At 41.4% G+C, this 22,603-nt stretch overlaps 1 protein-coding gene across 12 annotated transcripts in view; it reads right to left on the bottom strand.

Annotated features, from left to right (window-relative positions):
• Positions 1–22,603, bottom strand: part of RIMS1 (regulating synaptic membrane exocytosis 1) — a 318,140-nt gene that overhangs the window by 90,211 nt on the left and 205,326 nt on the right. For 8 of the 12 annotated variants that reach the window (XM_075862029.1, XM_075862016.1, XM_075862017.1 and 5 more), the window contains one exon: positions 17,609–17,638. The exons of the other annotated variants lie outside the window; for them this stretch is intronic. In XM_075862029.1, the coding sequence (XP_075718144.1) occupies positions 17,609–17,638 (30 nt within the window). The remainder of the gene's footprint in view (positions 1–17,608; positions 17,639–22,603) is intronic. 12 annotated transcript variants of the gene reach the window in all.

The raw sequence follows: 22,603 nt of genomic DNA, 5'->3' as shown, positions 1-22,603 counted from the left end.
TATTTACTCAATGTGCTCAAGAAAAGAGTTGAGTAGTACAATTGTTTGTGTATTATTAGTTTATTTAGTGTGTTTATCTATAATTGCAACATATTTTATTAGTAATCAATGCAGAAATCCAGGTAATTCACTTACTTTTTCTTACAACTGTATCTAATATCCCTGGTGGTCTATGGTGCATTCGTGATTACAACTTAACCATTTATTGTAATTATATTAGTATATAATACTATTATGTTGTTTAGGATGGTGCAGGGGGTAGTGGTGGCCTTGGGCTGGAAATTATTTTATTTTATTTACGAAATAGGTTAAAAATTTTTATAAAGGTCGGGGGTCTATTTTTATTTTTTCTATAAAGAGCTCCAATTCCCCTTGTTCTCTTCACACAACCATACTTGTAACATGGTAAAATTCTGTCTTCTTGAAGCTACCTCAAGAGGGCGCTCACTGCATAGGGATTTTTACATCTCTCATTGAACACAATAATGAATTTATATGCAGTGAAAACATCGGCCATTAGCAGGGAGTTTTCAGAAACTAAGAAAAGGTGCTCCTAAACTGACACAATTGGGAGTTATTAAGTTATCAGTTAAGGGGGTTTTACACTGGGCGATTATCGGTGCAGACGAGCGATCATAGAACGCTCGTTGACGAATATTGCCCTTTGTAAAAAGGGAAGCGATCTGCAGATGAACGAGCAAACACTCGATCATCTGCTGGTCGTATCGTATTAAAAAAATCAAATATTATCGTTGTCGGTAGCACATCTTCCTGTGTAAACAGAGAGACATGCTGCCGAAAAAATAATAACGTATGGGGACAAGTGATCGGAGTAACGTCCGTTTGTCCCCATCCATAGCTCCGTGTGACAGGAGCAAACGAGCGCCGATCGATCGGCCGGTGTAAAAGGGCCTTTACAAAGGAAATCTTGTGATTGGGACAACAGAGTGGTATCCTGAGCCAGAATGTATAGACACAGTTGTCTGACATCAAAACCAGAACATTCTATGTGCCGGATCTCTAAATCCAACACAGTTCCATACACATATGCTTAGACCAGCAGAAAGCAGAAGAGAGGAGCAGCAGGAGTATCACATCATGAGATAAAGGGGCTTTCTAGAGATAAAAATTATATTCAACCCAAAATTGTAAAATCTAAAGTCTAAATATACTCACATGCCACTGTTTGGGACCCCCGTCTCAAATGTTTACACGCTTGCCCGATGACTATTACGTAAGCAGGGTGGCCAATCTAGAGCTGCTGCAGGTGCAGTGAGGTGTCAATCATAGTGACATCACTTAAACAACCCCATAACTGCCGGCCCACTTATGTAACGTGTCATCCCTATGAACAACATGTCATCATGCAAAAATGTAAACAGAGATATGTCTCTCCTGATCAGCCACATCAAGGGAACGGTGAAGAATTCTAAAGGTTAGTATATTCAGAACTTTATTATTTTAGCATATGAGGGTGAATTAAATATGATATAATCCATTGAAAAAAACCCTTAAAGAGGCTCTGTCACCAGATTCTCAAACCCCTATCTCCTATTGCATGTGATCGGCGCTGCAATGTAGATAACAGTAATGTTTTTCTTTTTAAAAACGTTCATTTTTGGCCAAGTTATGAGCTATTTTATATATATGCAAATGAGCTTTGAAATGGACAACTGGGCGTTTTTTTTTTCATTATGTCCAACTGGGCGTGTATTGTGTTTTTAACTGGGCGTGTTTATGTGTATGACGCTGACCAATCAGTGACCAGTCAGCGTCATACACTCAACATCTGCACGCTCCTCTCCTGAAATATTCTGTGCTGCTGTGAACTCTGCTCTTACCATTACGTAGCTCTCAGTCTGTTACCTCTCCTCCACTCCTGTCCTCAATAACACCTTCACATGATTGGCAAGTCACCACCCCGCACAAGATCTGCACGCTCATCTCCTGAAATACTCTGTGCTGCCTTAAAATCTGTGGACAGGTCAGGATCCTGTTTTTTTTAAATGCTGCTGGGGAACTCGCTCGATCCATTATATAAGGCTGCACCTCCATCCTCTTCTGCCCCAGTCACTTATTCCCAAGCACTGTAAACTTTCAGATTGGTGGTTGCGCTGTGAATATTCGGAGAACGTGATTGGTTTATGTGCAGGGTAATGAACATACAGACAAGCAGTAGAAGACTGACTAAGGGCTGAGCATTTCATTGAATTCAGTCTTCTACTGCTTGTCTGTATGTTCATTACCCTGCACATAAACCAATCACGTTCTCCGAATATTCACAGCGCAACCAATGTTGAGGAGATGTTGAGGAGTGTATGACGCAGAATGGTCACTGATTGGTCAGCGTCTTACACATAAACACGCCCAGTTAAAAACACAATACACGCCCAGTTGAACATAACGAGAAAAAAAACGCCCAGTTGTCCATTTCAAAGCTCATTTGCATATATATAAAATAGCTCATAACTTGGCCAAAAATGAATGTTTTTTAAAAAAAAAACGTTACTGTTATCTACATTGCAGCGCCGATCACATGCAATAGGAGATAGGGGTTTGAGAATCTGGTGACAGAGCCTCTTTAAGCAGCAGCCAAGAAGCTATAACAGGCTATAACAGCAATAAAACAGACTGAAAGGAAGACACTGGCTGCAGGAACCGGGTAAGAAACCAACATTTATTACAATATTTCCTAAAATGCCGTTCCAAGTATCTCAGGGATACACCTGTAATGTCTCTAATTTATCAAAATAAATTTATTTCATATACACGTTTCAAGATTCCAAGAGGAAATACAGTATGTGCCTAACACCAAACATTCTTTGTGTTGATCCCAATACCTGTTGACAAACTTTGACATGTATCACACACAATGGTATAGTTCTTCAGCAACAAAAAAGATATGTAAGAATAAAGACCCTTTTACACAGGCCAATGACCAGGCAAACGAGAGTTCATATGAACGTTCATTCCCGATCCTTGCCCTGTGTAAACAGAGCAACGATCAGCCGATGAACGGGCAAACGCTCATTTATTGGCTGATCTACTCATTTATGCGCCCAATAAAATTCTTGCTAGTCGGCAGCACATCTCCATATCGAATTGAGGGAGATGTGCTGCCGACATGATGGAAATTGATGGGGACAAATGATTACTCTTCCCAATACATTACCGATCATTGCTCCCATATTAGGCCATCTAAAAGGACCTTAAGGCCCCTGAAAACTGTTCAAAGGCAATAGAGTCCTTGCGGCTCCATAGTGCCACGATATAGTGCTCTGAATTGTGCCACTTTTCAGAATTGTTCATACAATGAAGCAATGCTTTTAGGGGAGACTACCGCTGTAATAGAATATACAAATAGACTTTAATAGGTGCCATATTACGGCTCCGTACAACTTAAAGGGTGTATGGTGCCGTAATACAGATGTGTACTTCAGTCATACTGTTACAAGTCGGAAAAATCTGAAAGCTACTAGTTATTGTTGCCTTCAATCAACAGATTAAGTTTAAAGAAAACAAGCATGGTTGTCACCATCAATATGTGGAATACCGTAGCTATTGAATAGAAACTAGCTACACTCATAAACGATAACATAAATCATAGGGATTGTTAGCTGGTTTGCCAAATCTGCCCTTGTTGATAAGAAAAATTATTGATTTCATGTACACCATTATTGAAATTCTTATAGTCCTCCATCCAGTCTAGCCGTTCAACTGCCATTGTAACCTATTTTACTGGATTTCATACTTTAAACCAGGTGAAAATATGCAATAAATATAGGCACTTGTTATAAGACTTAAGCAATATATTGGACTATACATATGCAAGTACCATACAGTACAGCACTGATATCTCCCTATAAAGCCATTGGTTCCTTTATTAAACATTGTTTCATTTTGTATCAAACTAGATCTATTATATCCTGAATATAAAAAGAAAATATAAAGATTACAATTTAAAGACAAATACACTATGCATTAACTAAAATGATTGTTTCGTTTTGAGAACAGAACTATGTATATATATATATATATATATATATATATATATATACATATACACAATTTCTGTGAAACTATTTACAATATTTTATTCTGTAAGAACATTGAATTGAGTGAGATCATTTATGTCAGAGTTAAAAAAAATAAAAAAATGTATTTAACTACAATTATGAAAACATAACGGAACGCGTACCTTTTAACGGCCATTATGGCTCCTGTACACGAAGCAGCAGAACAGCGGTGATTGCTGTATAGTTTCGTGGCAAGTACAAGTGAAGCACAAAAAAAACAAAGTACTTCACCAGTACTTGCCGCAAAACCTTGGCAATTCTCTGCCAAATTGTGTATGGACACCCTTACTATGACACACCTAAAGTATCACAGGAACAGCCAATTGAATTCAGAAGTTACACCATTAGCCAAATGGAGATCATCTGTGCGCGCTCCATGTCTTTAATCACAGTATAAATACACCTGTTTTTGTCAGATCCAACTAGGGCCGGCTCCAGAATTATGTGGGCCCTTGGGTGACAGAGACATAGTAGGCCTCTTTGCCTCTATAGGTAGTGCCACACAGCCTACTCCTCACAGGTAGTGTCAAACCGCCCGCACCTCCCAGGTAGTGCCACACAGCCCCCTCCCAGGTAGTGCCACACAGCCCCCCTCCCAGGTAGTGCCACACAGCTCCCTCCTCCCTGGTAGTGCCGCTCTGCTCCCCTCCCTGGTAGCGCCGCACAGCCCCCCTCCCTGGTAGTGCCACACAGCCACCACCTGGTAGGGCCAAACAGCCCCCTCCCTGGTAGTGCCACACAGCCACCTCCCTGGTAGTGCCACATAGCCCCCCTCAATGTAGGTAGCGCCTTTGGGGCCAGAGTATTGCCGATGCTCTGGTTGGGGATTTAGCTTCAGGAGAAGCTGCTGACGTCACCGTCAATACATGGACAGTGTTGTCAGGGGCAACCCCAGAGCCATAGTCCCAGGAAGAGCGCTACTAGCACTCTGCCTGGGACTCCAGCTCTGCTCCTGACATCACTGTCCATATATGGAAAGTGATGTCTGGAGCAGAGCTGAAGTCCTAGGCAGAGCGCTAGTAAAGGCTCTGCTCTTGTACTCCAGCTCTGGGGAAGCCCCTGACATCACTGTCCATATTTGGATAGTGATGTCAGGGACAACCCCAGAGCCAATGTCCAGGGGCGTAGCTAAAGGCTCATGAACCCAGGTGCAAGAATTCAACTTGGGCCCCCTACCCCTCCCCAACACCAACAGACCCCTGCGCATACCTATGCCCCCTAAGCTGCCTTGCCCGACAGACCCCATGAATTCCCCCACAGTATAATGCCCCCATAGCTGCCACCACACAGTATAATGCCCCCCATAGCTGAAAAGCACTGTATAATGCTCCCCATAGCTGCCCCACACAGTATAATACCCCCTATAGCTGACCACCACAGTATAATGCCCACAAAGCTGCCCCCACAGTATAATGCCCCCCTTAGCTCCCCCCACAGTATAATGACCCCCATAGTATAATGCCCCCCACAGCTGCCCCTGCAGTATAATGCCCTATAACTGCCCCCACAGAATATTGCCACACATAGCTGCCACATATAATACACTATAATGCCACATATAGTATAATGCCTCCTATAGCTGCCCCACACAGTATAATGCCCCACCATACAGTATAATGCCCCCATAGCTGCCCCATACCGTATGACCTCCATACAGTATATTACCCCCATAGCTGCCCCATACAGTATAATGCCGCCCATACGGTATAATGCCCTCCATAGCTGCCACATACAATATGCCACACACAGTAAAATGCCCCCCCATAGCTGCCCCATACAGTCTAATGCCCCCCATACAGTATAATGCCCCCATAGCTGTCCCATACAGTATAATGCCCCCTTAGCTGTCCCATACAGTATAATGCCTTCCATACAGTATCAGCAGCTGCCATATGATCCCCCCTCCCATACCCAGTATAATGCCCCAATATGCATGTACCTAATAGAAAAATAATAACATAATTACTTACCTATCCCTATTCCCACGACGGGTACAGGAGATCCTTCTCCTATACTGCACTGTGCTATAAGTGACTCGGCGCAGACAGGTGCGATAACGACACTACATCGCGCCTGCCTGTGCCGAGCTGCGCGGCATAGTGAATGCCGGAGCAAGGTTCCAGCATTGAACCCAACTGAATGAAAATCCCGCGGATGTAGATTCAGTTGAAAGGGCACCAGCGCGGCCAGTCAAATGTGGCAACGGGGCCCGGTCGCAGTTGCGACCCTTACAGCTACTCCACTGCCTGGGACACTGCTCTGCTCCTGACAACACTGTCCATATATGGACAGTGATTTCAGGGGCTTCCCCAGAAACTGAATCCCGGAGCAGAGCCGCTAGCGCTCTGCCTGGGACTCCTAATCTCCTTACATCACTGTTCATATATGGACAGTGATGCCGTGACGACGGCAGCATCAGCACCCGGCAGCCGAGTGGGCCCCCTCAAGTGTAGTGGGCCCCGGCACTTGCCCGGGTTCGCCGGGTGCCGACGCCGGCCCTGGATCCAACTACTTATGGGTCAGATTTTTTTTGCAAATTTGAATAAGAAATAGTAAATACCTCTATACATGTCTTAAAAAAAATAGAGGTCTATAGTCTGATGAGGCCAATACTGAGGTTTTTGGCCATAACAACCATGGCTAAAAAAAAGTATTTTTATGTCCCCAACACATAGCCCAGGCCTCCGTCTAATTCATAATTAATGCCTAGATTTGTAAATAGTTGTTTACTGACTGTACCCAGACTCAAGTCAGTTATTCCTACTAAATACGTCGTAAAAAATGCAGATCAATCATTTCGTGTTTAAAAACTTTAATGAATATAGACCACTTTTTAGTGATTTTTTTTTTACTTTTGATATTAGATATATATTTATACATATTATTTCAGAGATATTCATATCTTGTCTGCAATGGTGTATTTTAGAAAAATCACAATTTGGAGAATTTGTGTAGGATATAGTATATATGTCTTATTTTATCCTACAATGTAGCTCCAGTTTTAGTGAGATCTAGATCATGACAATAAGAATTGTGTTAGTTGCTCTTTGGCAGCAGACTGCAAACTACCACTGTGTTAGTAACAGTACATACAGTGGCACTTAGTAATCTGTTGTGAGGTTTGTATCACAGAAATTTTTGTGAAATACGGAAAATCTCAGAGACATCTTTTTTCACTGGGATGAGGCACCTTATGTTTAATAGATTTCACATTCTGTAATTCTATAATGTTATACATACAGTACATTCCATATTCTTGACTGAGTTTATGTTGAAGACGTTCTCATCCTGTAATTTGTATGACAAGTGTTTTGCCCAGATAACCAACTTTATATACACAGTAGAGTCACATTATTATGACCACCTACTAATATCCAGAGTAACCATCGTGTGCAGCACAGACAGCAGCTAGACGGGCTAGGAGTGACTCAATAAGGTGCTGGTAGGTTGTCTCCGGTATCTGGAGCCATGCTGACTGCAGTGCATCCCACATTGGCTGGAGGGTGCGTGGGGGAGGATTCATAGAGTGAAGAAGACGATCGAGGTGGTCCCACAGATGCTCAATTGTGTTAAAAGTCTGGTGAATTAGGGGTCCAGGGAAGTACTTGGAAGTCTTGATCGTGCTCTTCCAACCACTGTCGGACATTTCTAGCCATGTGACATGTCACATTGTCTTGCTGGTAGATTCCATCTGCCACAGGGAAGACAAACAGCATATGGGTGAACCTGATCTGCAGCGATGGATTCATACCCAAATCGGTTCAGAGTGCCTTCCACATGGATGAGTGGGTCCAGAGAATGCCATGAAAAAATTCCCCAGACCATAACACTGCCACCACCAGCTTGTGTTCTTCCAGCAATGGTTGCAGGGTGTTTGTTCTCTGATGTTTCTCGAGTGACACACCAACATCCATCTGTTCGATGTAGCAGAAAACGTGACTCATCAGAGAAGGCAACCCTTTGCCAATCATCGGTGGTCCAATGCCGATACTGCCGTGCAAATTGAAGCCTTTTTTTCCAATGCACCTTTGTTTGCATAGGAGCAGTGACCATCCTGTGCTTCTAAGCCCCATACGCAGTAGCGTTCACTGAACTGTTGTCTTAGACACACGTCTGGTAGCCCCCTGGTTAATTTTCACAGTGAGCTGCTCAACCGTAGCATGTCGTTTGGCCCTCGCACACCTTCGTAGCCGACGTTCACCTCTCACATCAATGGCACGTGGTGCTCTGCAGTTTCAACGTCGGTTATTCCCAATGGTGCCATCTGTCCACTCACAATACTCTTTTATCACAGCAGCACGTGGAAAAGTTTACAAACTGCTCTCTTTGAGACATACTGCCACCCTTGGCCAGAAAGCTAATAATAATAATAATCCCTTTTTGAAACTCTGATAGATCGCCCCTTTTACCCATGGCAACAACGAGTGATATGTGTTCAGACAGCCTATCACACACCTTATATACCCACCAAGCCAGCCCACAATACATCACTTCCTTCATGGGCTCGCGCTGCCGACGTCGAAGTTGGAGGTGGTCATAATAATGTGACTCGACTGTATATATATATAGAGTTTAAAATAATAAAAGCTGAAATTACGAAGTATGATTTAGGTATCTGGACTACTAAAGATATACAAATTAATATTCTATGCACAATTCGTTCTACCTTTTTTAATGGCATGCAGGCCTGCAAACTGTAATGGAACATTTCATTCAATGATACTGCCTAAATGAATCATAGACAAAAACGATAGATGACAGATACAACATACATATTGAGGCCACTGTTCTTTTGAATGGAAAAAATGAAGACCTGAAAAATGTTGTGACTTTGCTTTCTGTAATTTCAATCATTTTTAGGGATTTATTGCAAAAAGATAGCCCTTATTTGGGTACACCATTTTGCTCTTTGTCATGGAAGATGCTAAACAGATAAAATTGACAGATGTAAGGTATTTGCTCACTTTCATTTGAGCCATTGCACACCATATAAATATCCTATTGCCCAATGAAAGCAACAAAAACAATTAGTAAAATAACATGTAATGAAAACTGATACTGCAGATACTACACTAAAATACTATTTTTAGTTCCACAAAAATAACATTTCAAAAATGGTTCACAGTTCTCTAAACAAGTACATAATTCATAAGCATGCATAACTCCCAAACGCAGGAGTATGGTTTTGGTTAGCCTTTGTAATGGAGTAAGGTACTGTATACCAGGTGGAAATTCAGTTATGGAAAGCAGATCATTTACTATAGAGTAATAGTAGTGCTTCTGGATGTTACAACATATTCTTACAAACTGAAAATTTTGTATAGGTGCATAGTCTTAAGACATTTAACAAAAGATTACACCACATAGATACACTAAGGTTTTCTTTTCAGACAGATCAGCAAATATGAAATGATATGTGCATAAAGAGAATCTGTCTCCGATTTATAAAAAAGCAACTTTTATAGGTGAACACGTGGTGCCTTTTGTCCAATCAGGCCATGGAGTGCCATAATTAGCATGAGACGCACGCGTTGAATAGGGCACCAAACATAAGTACAGGGTGCCGTTCAGCTAGTGCGATAACAAAAACTGAAGTACGGTACAGTTTCTGACGATTATGGCTTAAATAACACCCACAAAATGAAATACTATCAGCTCTAATTGTAAATAATAAAAAGATGTCCTGTAAAAAAATAAAAAATAACATTGGGGTAGACTAAGAGAGAAAGAAATACATTTGCTTAAGGATGCAGCATTTTAAAAAGTGAAATTTTGCTCTGGATACCAAGGCCCAACAACATCACCCCATCATAAAAGGGGAAAGTGGTCTGACTGGTGATAGAATGCCTTTAAAGGGGTTATGTGGGGACCAAAAAGTATTAGCAGGGTACTCACTGCAGTATGTGAGTACGCTTGCTAATATACATTCTGGTCCCCCGTCATGCTGATTCTGAGATTTTTGCAGTGCTGGCAGGGGACCGGCACATTCTTCCTTTATGACAACACGACTCGTCGTTATGTGACGGCCCCGTCGCTGTACTCTATGTAATCGCTGTACTACTGCTACAGCAATGACATAGAGTACAACGGGGCCAGTCACATGAGGAAGGGTCGTGTCGTCATGAAGGAAGACTGTGCCGATCCCCTGCCAGCGCTGTAAAATCTATTAAAATCTCATAATCAGTGCAACGGGGGACCAGAATGTATATTAGCAAGAGTGTTTACATACTGCAGTGAGCACCCTGCTAATACTTTTCGGTCCCCAGATAACCCCTTTAAGGTGTAATTCCAGAAGTGACCTGAACAAAAACTGGAGCCAATATTTATGTCGAATATTAACATTACAAGAAAAAGTGCTTTTGGAAGTCAGCTTGTAAAAAACTTCTCTATGTGTTGTAAGAGATAAGCCCAGCTTATTAGTGTTTTCCAGGACTAAAACTTGAAATACAGCCCAGTTTAAACCTTCAATGAGTTAGGACATGTAATCTTAACCTACCATCTACACTGGGGATAAAACATCTGAAAAATGGGGTTTCCAGTCCCAAAAAATTGATGGTCTGATCGGTCGGGGTCTCACTCCCGACACTCCTGCCGATCAGCTGTTTAGAAGGGGCGGCAGCTCTCCAATGGGAGAAGGATGTAATACTGTAAACCGCAGCTACAATTGTATCGGCGATAGTGTGAGAAGTAAAGGTTATGAAGGGGAAGCAGCGCTCATACAAGTGCTGCAGCCCCTTCAAAACAGCTGATCGGCAGGGGTGGCGGGAGTCGGACCCTGATCGATCAGATATTGATGACTTATCCTGAGGATAGGCCAACATTTCTTTATGACTGGAAAACCCCTCTAAATGCTGATAGAAATATGTTTTTCATCAGTTATGTATATTTTATGGAAAACTACAGTAGGACAATGTCTAGTTTCTACCGAGAATATGCGTTTAAGGACACGGCCAATTTTCGTTTTTTCATTCTCGTTTTCTCCTCCCTACCTTCCAAAAGCCATAGCTTTTTTATTTTTTCGTTGACATAGCTGTATGAGGGACAAGTTGCAGGTTTTCATGGCAACATTTATTGTACCACATAATGTACTAGGAAATGGGAAAAAAAATATTTGTGGGGTAAAATGTGCAAAAAACAGAGATTACGCCATTTTTCGGGGTTTAGATTTTACAATGTCCATCAGGCAGTAAAAACGACATGTTTTGTAATGTTTTATCACTTTTATAAAAAAAAAAAATGATTTGCTTAAAAAAATTGTTTTGTGAGAGACTTTTTTATTTTTCCGTCGATTGAGCGACGTGAGGGCTTATTTTTTGCGGGGCAAGCTGTAGTTTATATTGGTACCACTTTGGGTTACACGCCACTTTTATTAAATTTTTTGGAACAGCTAAGGTGGCCAAAAAACAGCAATTTGGGTGTTTTATGTAGTGTTTTTTTTTTTACCGTATTCACCGAGCGGGTTTAACAATGCTATTTTGTAATAGTTCAGACTTTTATGGATGCGGCGATACCAGTTTTGTTATCTTTTTTTAACATTATCATTACTCTAGAGAAAAAAAAATGGGAAAGTTTTTTTTTTTTTTGAACTTTCAATACTTTTTTTTTGGAACATTAAAAAAACCTTATTTAACTGTTTTTAGCTTTTTTTTTTTTAATTAGTCCCTATACTGACAGTCTCCTTTGAATTTCTGCCAGAGGTAGGGCTTCATAGGAGTACAAAATTGGCAAACCTGGGGGCCTTTAATAGGCGACCATCAGGAACCCGCGATCGTGTTGTGGGGAGGTCGATGGCACGTTGGAGGGGGCCGCACCCCTGACTCTAACTCTCTAAATGCTGCGGACGGGGTTTCCTGCGGCATCTAAGGGGTTCAACAGGCGGAGTTAAAGTGATCTTTGATTTTGCCCGTTGCAGTAAGGTGTCGGCTGTATTACACAGCCGTCACCCGCTAAGCATGGAGCGATATCAAACCGTGAGCCCGCTCTATACATTCCATTTACAGCTTCCATGTACATGTACGTGGCATGTCGTTAAGGAGTTAAAGGCCATTTCATTGCCCAGAGTAAACATGTCCGCCGGTAAAACGAAAAAACAAAATGATTGTTTATGATGGATCGCATCTTTTATGTGGTCATTATAATTATCGTTTGTCAGAAGCACACCCCATCATGAAAACAGGGTGTTTGCTGCTGACAATAATGTAATGTCTATGAGAGGGGGTTCAAACAAACAAGTTCGCTAACGATCGTTCGTACGTGCGAATCCCCTCTCGATCATTCATTGCTATCTTTGGTCGGCGCTCATTACGGCCACTTTATATGCTTATGTAAAAGGACCCTAAACAAGGCCTTTAAAAGAAGAAGAGATTCAGCACTGGACATTGCAACTCACCTACTTTTCTTCTTGATTTAATAACTTTACACTTTTATTGGTTGTCTGAGTTTTTATCATTATTGCAATGAAACAGCCCAGCTCAAAATGGTGACATGGTAGAAGTCAGGTATGTGGTTTAAGTTCTACTGGATTTGGGTCGTTTGTCATGTCTCGCTCATATACATTTCTAATAACTTTTGTGTTTCAATTCTTCACTAGTTTCAGGATACTTGTTTGCTGTCAGTGAATGAAAACACTCCGTAAGCTAAAAATTCTGAGTTTCACACTGGACACATCATCATAGCAAAGCATCAGAGAGATTTGTGCAGCTGATGATATGTTTAGCTCACAGACCATTACCTAGACTAGATACAATTGTTCTACTTCTCAGCTGGGATCAGGACTAGGTATGCACCAGTTTGCTGTCTCTGATTGTAACCAATAGTTGTTCTAATTCAGTGACAGCAAACTAGTGTCTTTAAAGTGATGAAGAACTGAAACACAAAGTATATTAGAAACTTTTTAATTATACAGTGAGTAAGATTTATTTACATAGAACCAGAAAACCCTTTTAGGCCGGATTCACACAGAGTTTTTTGCAGGTGGAAAATCTGCCTCAAAATTCAGTTTGGAAGTTTGAGGCAGATTTTCCTCTGCCTGCACGCCGATTTTCACGGCGTTTTTCGCCAAAGGCCATTGAGCGCCTCGGAAAAAAACGCCACGAAATACGGTTCTTCTGACTCCCATTGATCTCAATGGAAGGTCAGAAGCATAAACGCGTGAAGATAGGGCATGTCCCTTCTTTCTCCCGCGAGCCGGTTTTTCTGCTCGCAGGAAAAAAACGCCTCAGCCTCCCATTGAAATCAATGGGAGGCATTTTCGGCTGTTTTGTGGCGAGTTTTGTGGAGCGGTTTCCGCGTCCAAAAACTCTGTGTGAACATACCCTTAGGCCTGATTTACACGAGCGTGTGCGTTTTGCGCGCGCAAAAAACGCTGCGTTTTGCGTGCGCAAAAGGCACTTGACAGCTCCGTGTGTCATCCGTGTATGATGCGCGGCTGCGTGATTTTCGCGCAGCCGCCATCATAGAGATGAGGCTAGTCGACGCCCGTCACTGTCCAAGGTGCTGAAAGAGCTAACTGATCGGCAGTAACTCTTTCAGCACCCTCGACAGTGAATGCCGATCACAATATACACCAAACTGTGAATAAAGAAAGACGTTCAAACTTACCATGAACTGCCTGCTTCCTCCAGTCCGGTCTCCCGGCCGTTGCCTTGGTGACGCGTCCCTCTCTTGTCGTCCGGCCCCACCTCCCAGGATGACACGGCAGTCCATGAGACCGCTGCAGCCTGTGATTGGCTGCAGCCTGTGCTTGGCCTGTGATTGGCTGGAGCTGTCACTTGGACTGAACTGTCATCCCGGGAGGTCGGACTGGAGGAAGGAGCCGGGACTTATCGGTAAGTCCGAACTTCTGTTTTTTTTTACACGTATATGTATATTGTGATCGAAAGTCACTGTCCATGGTGCTGAAACAGTTTAAGTCTTTCAGCACCGTGGGCAGTGACTGTCTCCTGACGTCGCGTACCCGAACATTTTTTGCCGGGTTCGGTCAAAACGAGTTCGGCCGAACCCGGTGAAGTTCGGTGCGCTCATCTCTAATTTGACACTCCGTTTGGATGTTTGTAAACAGAAAAGCACGTGGTGCTTTTCTGTTTACATTCATCCTTTTGACAGCTCTTGCGCGAATCACGCAGTTCGCACGGAAGTGCTTCCGTGCGGCATGCGTGGTTTTCACGCACCCATTGACTTCAATGGGTGCGTGGATGCGCGAAAAACGCACGATTATAGAACATGTCGTGAGTTTTACGCAACGCACTCACGCTGCGCAAAATTCACGCATCGTCTAAACTGCCCCATAGAGTAATATAGGTGCGTACCACACGCGTGAAAAGCACGCGCGTCGCACGCGCGTATATTACGCTCGTGTAAATGAGGCCTTAATTTGATCAGCACCATTAGTTTTGCCACTATCTACCCATATCTTTGGAAGAAAGTAAATAGGAGGGAACCTCCAGCTCACCTTGAGGCAGAAGAATAACAGAATGCCTGATGCGCACGGATCCTCGTGTCGGCACACGCTGATGAAATTGTAACGGAAGAAAGAAGTTGAGATCCAGCGCACAAATGTGTTAAAATGGAATCCAGTTCCAATTTTATTGGAAAAACAGCATAAAACAGGGAGTCTTATTCCCCAGTGGGTAGGGTGGATATAGGTAGAAGAAAAATGAAAGCGTAGCCTACGCGTTTCAGACGATAGCCTCGTCCTTAGTCATGGCTGAGAATGAAAGATTTGACAGCTGAGGTTGGAGCTATATCCGGTTCCCGACACGTGAAAATAGATTGCGGCTCAACACACAAGTCGAGTGGAACGCTAACCATATGATTGGACTGAATTTACTATTTATCCAGTATTAATTTCTACAACTGGGAATATAATGGAGTAGTCTACCTCTTGAGAATCATTTAATGGTAGATGAATAATTACAATACGTGTCAGTTGCCGACAAATAAGTAACCAGGGACGCGCGAATGCCTGAGAACATGACAACGCGATCAACTCCCGTTAAATACATGGTTACTTTGTATATTTATTCCCACAGTATTTTTAATATCAATTTCTGTCCCGGGGAAAGAAATACCTAATGAATAGTGATATTTACTGGTTTTACACTAGAGATAGCTCCTGTTAACACATCTCAGCTTGTCAAAAATATAACGGAAGGAAGGAAAATGAATGTGAAAGGGTGCTTATAATACAGAATGAAAAAGAATAGTTAAAATAGATAAAAAGTGACAAACATTGGTTTGAATGCTTATGATGGACTGCTGAATATATGTACACCTAGGACACTTAGACTTTTTGTCTAAGTGTCCTAGGTGTACATATATTCAGCAGTCCATCATAAGCATTCAAACCAATGTTTGTCACTTTTTATCTATTTTAACTATTCTTTTTCATTCTGTATTATAAGCACCCTTTCACATTCATTTTCCTTCCTTCCGTTATATTTTTGACAAGCTGAGATGTGTTAACAGGAGCTATCTCTAGTGTAAAACCAGTAAATATCACTATTCATTAGGTATTTCTTTCCCCGGGACAGAAATTGATATTAAAAATACTGTGGGAATAAATATACAAAGTAACCATGTATTTAACGGGAGTTGATCGCGTTGTCATGTTCTCAGGCATTCGCGCGTCCCTGGTTACTTATTTGTCGGCAACTGACACGTATTGTAATTATTCATCTACCATTAAATGATTCTCAAGAGGTAGACTACTCCATTATATTCCCAGTTGTAGAAATTAATACTGGATAAATAGTAAATTCAGTCCAATCATATGGTTAGCGTTCCACTCGACTTGTGTGTTGAGCCGCAATCTATTTTCACGTGTCGGGAACCGGATATAGCTCCAACCTCAGCTGTCAAATCTTTCATTCTCAGCCATGACTAAGGACGAGGCTATCGTCTGAAACGCGTAGGCTACGCTTTCATTTTTCTTCTACCTATATCCACCCTACCCACTGGGGAATAAGACTCCCTGTTTTATGCTGTTTTTCCAATAAAATTGGAACTGGATTCCATTTTAACACATTTGTGCGCTGGATCTCAACTTCTTTCTTCCGTTACCCATATCTTTAATATGTAGCCATTTGGACTGAGTGTGTTATTAAATGCATTTTCAGGCAATAATACATAGTTTATGTTTGTGCTATTGATTTTTGTAGTTTATTGTACTAAAAGTTATAAATTCAATCCATTGATTTTGAGTTTTGATCGTTGTGCAAAACCTCCACCAGTGATAAAATTAAACTTCTACATCTATCCCAAAAAATGAAAATGTTAATGAGGTCTCATAACAATATTTTAAAAGGAATGAGAAGCCATCTAATAAAATGTGAGAAATATATTTTTTTCTTTCCTAATCTGGTTAACCAAGATGTTGGACATATTATCATTGATGATTCAATTTTTTTGTCATAGTGTCATATAGTGTGTCTTGGATAGTCTTGACGTTTCACACAAAAATAGTTCCGAGTAATGTATAGTGCTAGGGCTTCCAATTTTAAGTTAAGGCTAAGGCTGGGTTCACACGACCATGTTACGTCCGTAATGTACGGAAGGTATTTCGGCCGGAAGACCCGGACCGAACACAGTGCAGGGAACCGGGCTCCTAGCATCATAGTTATGTACGACGCTAGGAGTCCCTGCCTCGCTGCAGGACAGCTGTCCCGTACTGTAATCATGATTACAGTACGGGACAGTAGTTCCACGCAGAGGCAGGGACTCCTAGCATCGTACATAAGTATGATGCTAGGAGCCCGACTCCCTGCACTGTGTTCGGTCCGGGTTTTCCGGCCGAAATACGTTCCGTACATTACGGAAGTAACATGGTCGTGTGAACCCAGCCTTAGGGCTCAACGGCGTCATTTGTTCCCGTAATGGTTGCAGTAAAATCATGAGTTACTACGAGTCTTGCTCAACCTTAATGTTTCCCTATAGGGAAAAGGTCGGCCATGTCAAAATTCTAGCAATTGTCACGCAGAATTTTCTCCTATAGAAAAACAATAAGCGCACCACAATTTTAACAAGAGTAACAAGAAACCAAAAATCACCTTGGAGCCTTAAGGTGGCCATACACATTAGATGCAAGTCCCGCAGGGACTGGCTGACCATCTAATGAGAGTGGGTGTTTTCCGACTCTGCCCTGACAGGAGATCTCAGGGGAGAGAAGGGTCAGGTATGTTTGCACGGAGATAAGCCGCTGCCAGAGAAGTCTGGCATCAGCTTTACTCCTTCTCCCTATTGAGAACCCATGCATGCTTGGACGAGCCGATAATGCGTGTGTATGGGGGAGTTGGTAGAAATAGCTGTCAGCCGAACTGTAGTTCTCTGAAATCTATGGCCAGCTTTAGCCTAAATAAAGATGTACACATTAGGACCTCATTTATCAAAACTGTTATAGTAAAGACTAAATATAATCCACTAGCACCCGATCGATCTCTCAGGTAGTCCAACAATGGACAATAAATGGTTGGTTTATAATGAATTTCTGCTACATTACACTGACTTAAAGACATTCAATATTGATTCATATTTACCTGTTGAGGATGAGCTATAACTCTCTCGTTCTTCAATGATATAATGCATAGTATGATGAGAAACAAAAGAAAGAAATCAGCAGAGTATACATTAGACAAATATGTGCTATATAAGACAAATGAGAAAAGCAATACAATATGCTCTAAGAAAAAACAAAGTAGTATGGTCAATTTATTAGACACACAGAATATGAAATAAAGAAAAACTACAACAAGAATGAAATGAAGTAACACACACAGAAGTTCTGGAAATTCAGATATATCATCTAAGTGAACGTTCGAAGGTCTCATGGTAATTTTACTTTTAACAACACTTCACAGTTGAAAACAACATAACTTTGCTAATACTTTAATTTCTACTGATGTTGAGTTATTTTGTGTTTCCATGCCTCCATTTATATACAATTGTTTTTTTAAATTCTGCTACTTGCCATAGGAGTTGGACAATCCACTTTTACTAAACACCCCCCCCCCCCAAAAAAAAAAAAAAATGCTGATCACAGGGTCTCCCATTACTGCGAGTTCAGTTTTGGTGCAGCGCCACCACATGGTACATGAAGTATTACATGCTGCCTGGATGTGTTTCTGCAGAAAGTGGTTGCTTTCTGCTCCGGCTAATCGATGGAAACAATGAATGAGGGACTCCCCTATTATTAACACAGGAGTCCCTAATAGAGTGTTTTCTTAACTAGACAACCACTTTAAAAGCCTTTTAGCTCTAACAGCTTAAGGTCCTTTTACATGTGGAAATGATCAGGGAAACGAGCATTCATATGAACGCTCATTCCCGATCATTACCCTGTGTAAACAGGGAGATGTGCTGCCGACATAATGGAAATGTATAGGGATTAACAATCATAGTAACGATTACTCCTCCCCATACATAATCAATCACTGCTTCATGCGAAAGGAGCAAACGAGCGTCGATCAATGAGCTGTCTCGTTGATTGGCGCTCGGGCCGTGTAAATTGACCCTTAGTTCTACCTGTATAACTACCATCTGAGTTCTTACAACACACTGCTCTCTGATAACATTAGAACAGAAAAATTCTGACTTTAACTTTCTGTGTGAATGGAGAATAAAGTCATACATTAAAAATTATGTAGATTTAAACTGTGAGATGTAACATTAATGTGAGGGTATGTGCACACACACTAATTACGTCCGTAATTGACGGACGTATTTCGGCCGCAAGTACCGGACGGAACACAGTGCAGGGAGCCGGGCTCCTAGCATCATACTTATGTACGATGCTAGGAGTCCCTGCCTCGCTGCAGGACAACTGTCCCGTACTGAAAACATGAGGCAGGGACTCCTAGCATCGTACATAAGTATGATGCTAGGAGCCCGGCTCCCTGCACTGTGTTCCGTCCGGTACTTGCGGCCGAAATACGTCCGTCAATTACAGACGTAATTAGTGTGTGTGCACATACCCTAAAAGTGGAGTTTTCTTTGTACTTTAAATATCGTCGTTTGTATTTGGCTATATGTACAATTTTGTTGCAGTTTTCCTTTTAAACATATTAACAAAAAAATGTTATAAAATAATGTGCTATCAAATTCATAGTTTATCTTTTTAGTTATTGCAATGCTGTTCATACTAAAGTTTGTTCCTTTTATCGAATGACACAAGTTTATCAGGAGTTCTATTATTCTATGTAAAATGACACAATTAAAGCATGGGTGTTACAAAACATCAAGAAATTTATTGAGAACATGCGGAAATTGACACGACATGCAGAGATATAAAGACCATGCTATTCAAACATTTAATGTAACATTCTCCACTACACATTGAGAACCAAACAACATCACGACTACAGATCAAAAAGTATATTTCTAAGAGGTATTAAATGATGCCAGCATTGCACATTGACTAATATAGTAACTAACTGTAAAATAGAGATGGTAATTTAACGCAGCAAGCAAACTATTTTCCATTAAGTATTGTTTGTGGTAAATTATAACAGCATGAATTATATAAAACGAGGGCGTACTCAAGGGGAGTCTCACTAAACAATTAGAGATCTAGCCATTTCACTAATCTCTACTACACCGAGACATTCTGTAAACTAGCCAACGGCATAGTCCTAACCTACATCACCGAGCAGTATAACAAATGTCATAACAACATATGTGGATATGTGTGTGTATATATATATATATATATATATATATATATATATATATATATATATATATATATATATATATATATAAAAATATATATATATATAAAAAAAATTATATATATATATATATATATATATATATATGTGTGTGTGTGTGTGTGTGTGTGTGTGTGTGTGTGTGTCACTGTACCAGTCTACAAGACATCATATTGAGTGATTTGACAAGAGAACATTGCCAAGAACAGGCATATAGTAAATAGAGATCCTTAAACATTGTTATTTAAATAGAATAACACTGGAAACATAAAATTAAAATGTAGAATAAAATACAATATTTTGGATACTTGGTATAATATATATCCTAAATGTAGAGACTGTTAGCAGATAGTTCTCCTACTTGACACTCATCAAGACAACTTTTTTTTCAAAAGGCGCCAAGCTGGCTGGCCATAAAAAAGTATGGCTGACCGTGTAATACTTGGCTGACCCGAGTCCGACAAAGTGAGAGCTGCTTTTTCTTAGCGGCTCTCTGCTCTGGCTGAATGAGGGGGGACTGAGCTACTTTCATCTCAATGCTATTCTATAAAGGATAAAATCGGATTATAGATGCCATGGGCAACACTTTTACTATCAGACCCACCCCACTTCTAAAGACTGCTCGACATTTCAGTACAACGATATACTGAGCTTAAATATTTAAGTATATCACAAATAAACAAGTAAAGGAGATTCTAAGGGCCAGTTCACACAGAGTTATTTGACGCAGAAAACGCGCCAAAAAATGGCCGAAAATGCCTCCCATTGATTTCAATGAGAGGCTGAGGTGCTTTTTTTTCTGCGAGTTGAAAAACCGTCTCGCGGAAAAAGAAGGGACATGCCCTATCTTCGGGCGTTTACGCTTCTGACCTCCCATTGACATCAATGGGAGGCAGAAGAACCGTATTTCGTGGCGTTTTTTGCCGCGGCACTCAATTACTGCGGGTGAAAAACGCAGCTAAAATCGGCAAAAAACTCCAGGTGAACCCAGCCTAAAGGGGGTTTACTGCCACAAGCAAAGGTATAATTGGTATGACCCTAATGTGCCATATACTATGTTTTAAACCTGATTTCTTCAAGGGGTAGTACAGGATTAAGGCCCCATGCACACCACCGTAGATTTAGTCCGTAATTACGGATCATAATTACAGTCCGTAATTACGGACCCATTAATTTCTACGGCTGATGGACACCTTCCCCTATATTTAAAAGTTGCTGTAGAAACCTTCTGTGCCATAGAAACCTTCCCTAAAAAATAGGACATGTCCTATTTTTTCATTTTACGGACCGTGCTCCCAATTTTATAATGAGAGCACGCCCCGCAAATGCGGACGGCTGTCCACGGCCGGCCGTGCCAGTAATCACGGACCATGATTACGGACACGGTCGTGGGCATGGGGCCTTAGAAATACCTGCCTGTTTTCTTCCAAAAACAGTGCCACACCTGTGCACAGGTTGTGTGTGGTATTGCAGCTCAGCTCCATTCACTCCATTGGAGCTAAGCTGCAATACCAGACACAACTTATGGACAGGTGTGGTGCTGTTTGTGGAAGAAAATAGCTATGTTTTTCTAACTTATAACAAGCCCTTTAAAGCAGATAGCAATTTCTGAGACCACTTCTATAACTATATACAGCCATATGAAATGTCGCAACCTAAAGAATACACAAAGGTTTTCTATTATTGTATCAGTTGTAACCGATTTACAGGTGTACTCTATACACTTTGATGGAATCATTCGCAAAGACACAGCCAGCATAAATGACAAGTTGTATAACAATGACTTGTTAGAACACATACTTTAAAATGAAAATAGCAGAATTCATGAATCTTATATTAAAAAAATTCTCTACGGGTATTAATTAATAACTAAAAATAGTACTTTGTTGGTGTAGTGCTCTTACAATTTTCTAAACAAATGAGATGTAAATGTAAAGATATTATGCGTACATAGTGCACAGTAGTAACATCAATTGTAGCAGGATGGGCTGGCCTAAGGACATCACTCGGTGTCTGACAATGCTACATCAGTCTTCTACTAAGGGAATTGCCACATCTGGGGGCAGGCAGGCAGGGAGTGTGTACATGTCCGGCAGCTCATTGTAAAAGGGGTTTTACACTGGGCAATTATCGGGCAGAAAAGTGGTCATAGAACGCTTGTTGTCGATAATTACCCGTTGTAAATAGGGCAGCGATCAGCAGATGAACGAGCGAACGCTCGTTCATCGGCTGATCGTATTGTTTTAAAAAAGTAAAATATTATCGTTGTCTGCAGCACATCTCACTGTGTAAACAGGGATACGCGCTGCCGACATGATAATAATGTATGGGGACGAGCGATCGGAATAACGAGGGCTCGTCACCATACATAGCTCCTTGTGACAGGAGCAAACGAGCGCCAATCAACGACATGTCTCGATGATCGGCGCTCGCTGAACTGGCTTAAATCGGCCGGTGTAATAGGGCCTTTAGTGTCTCTGGCTCTCTCTTCCCTTGCCAATGCAGTCTCACACCAGCGCCAATCTCGCACTAGACCTAGTCCTAGCACTGCTGATGTTCTCAGGGCTTGGTGGCCTGGCAAGGTAGGAGTATCCAATCCAAAAAAGAAGTGACTTCACTACGTCTTGTTATGCACAAATACTTGCGATTGTTGGTAAAAATGATTTAACTTTTACCGCCTCCCAGTGTAAGGGTATGTGCACACGCTAGCTGTCATTTACGGCTGAAATTACAGACTGTTTTCAGGAGAAAACAGCTGCCTCGTTTCAGCCGTAATTGCTCCTCCTCGCATTTTGCGAGGCTTCTCTGACAGCCGTAAATTTTGAG

Source organism: Rhinoderma darwinii, chromosome 4 (genome assembly GCF_050947455.1).
Source record: "Rhinoderma darwinii isolate aRhiDar2 chromosome 4, aRhiDar2.hap1, whole genome shotgun sequence".
Classification (NCBI taxonomy): domain Eukaryota; kingdom Metazoa; phylum Chordata; class Amphibia; order Anura; family Rhinodermatidae; genus Rhinoderma; species Rhinoderma darwinii.
The sequence above is the reverse complement of the archived record's forward strand: the minus strand, read 5'-3'. Positions and strand labels throughout refer to the sequence as shown.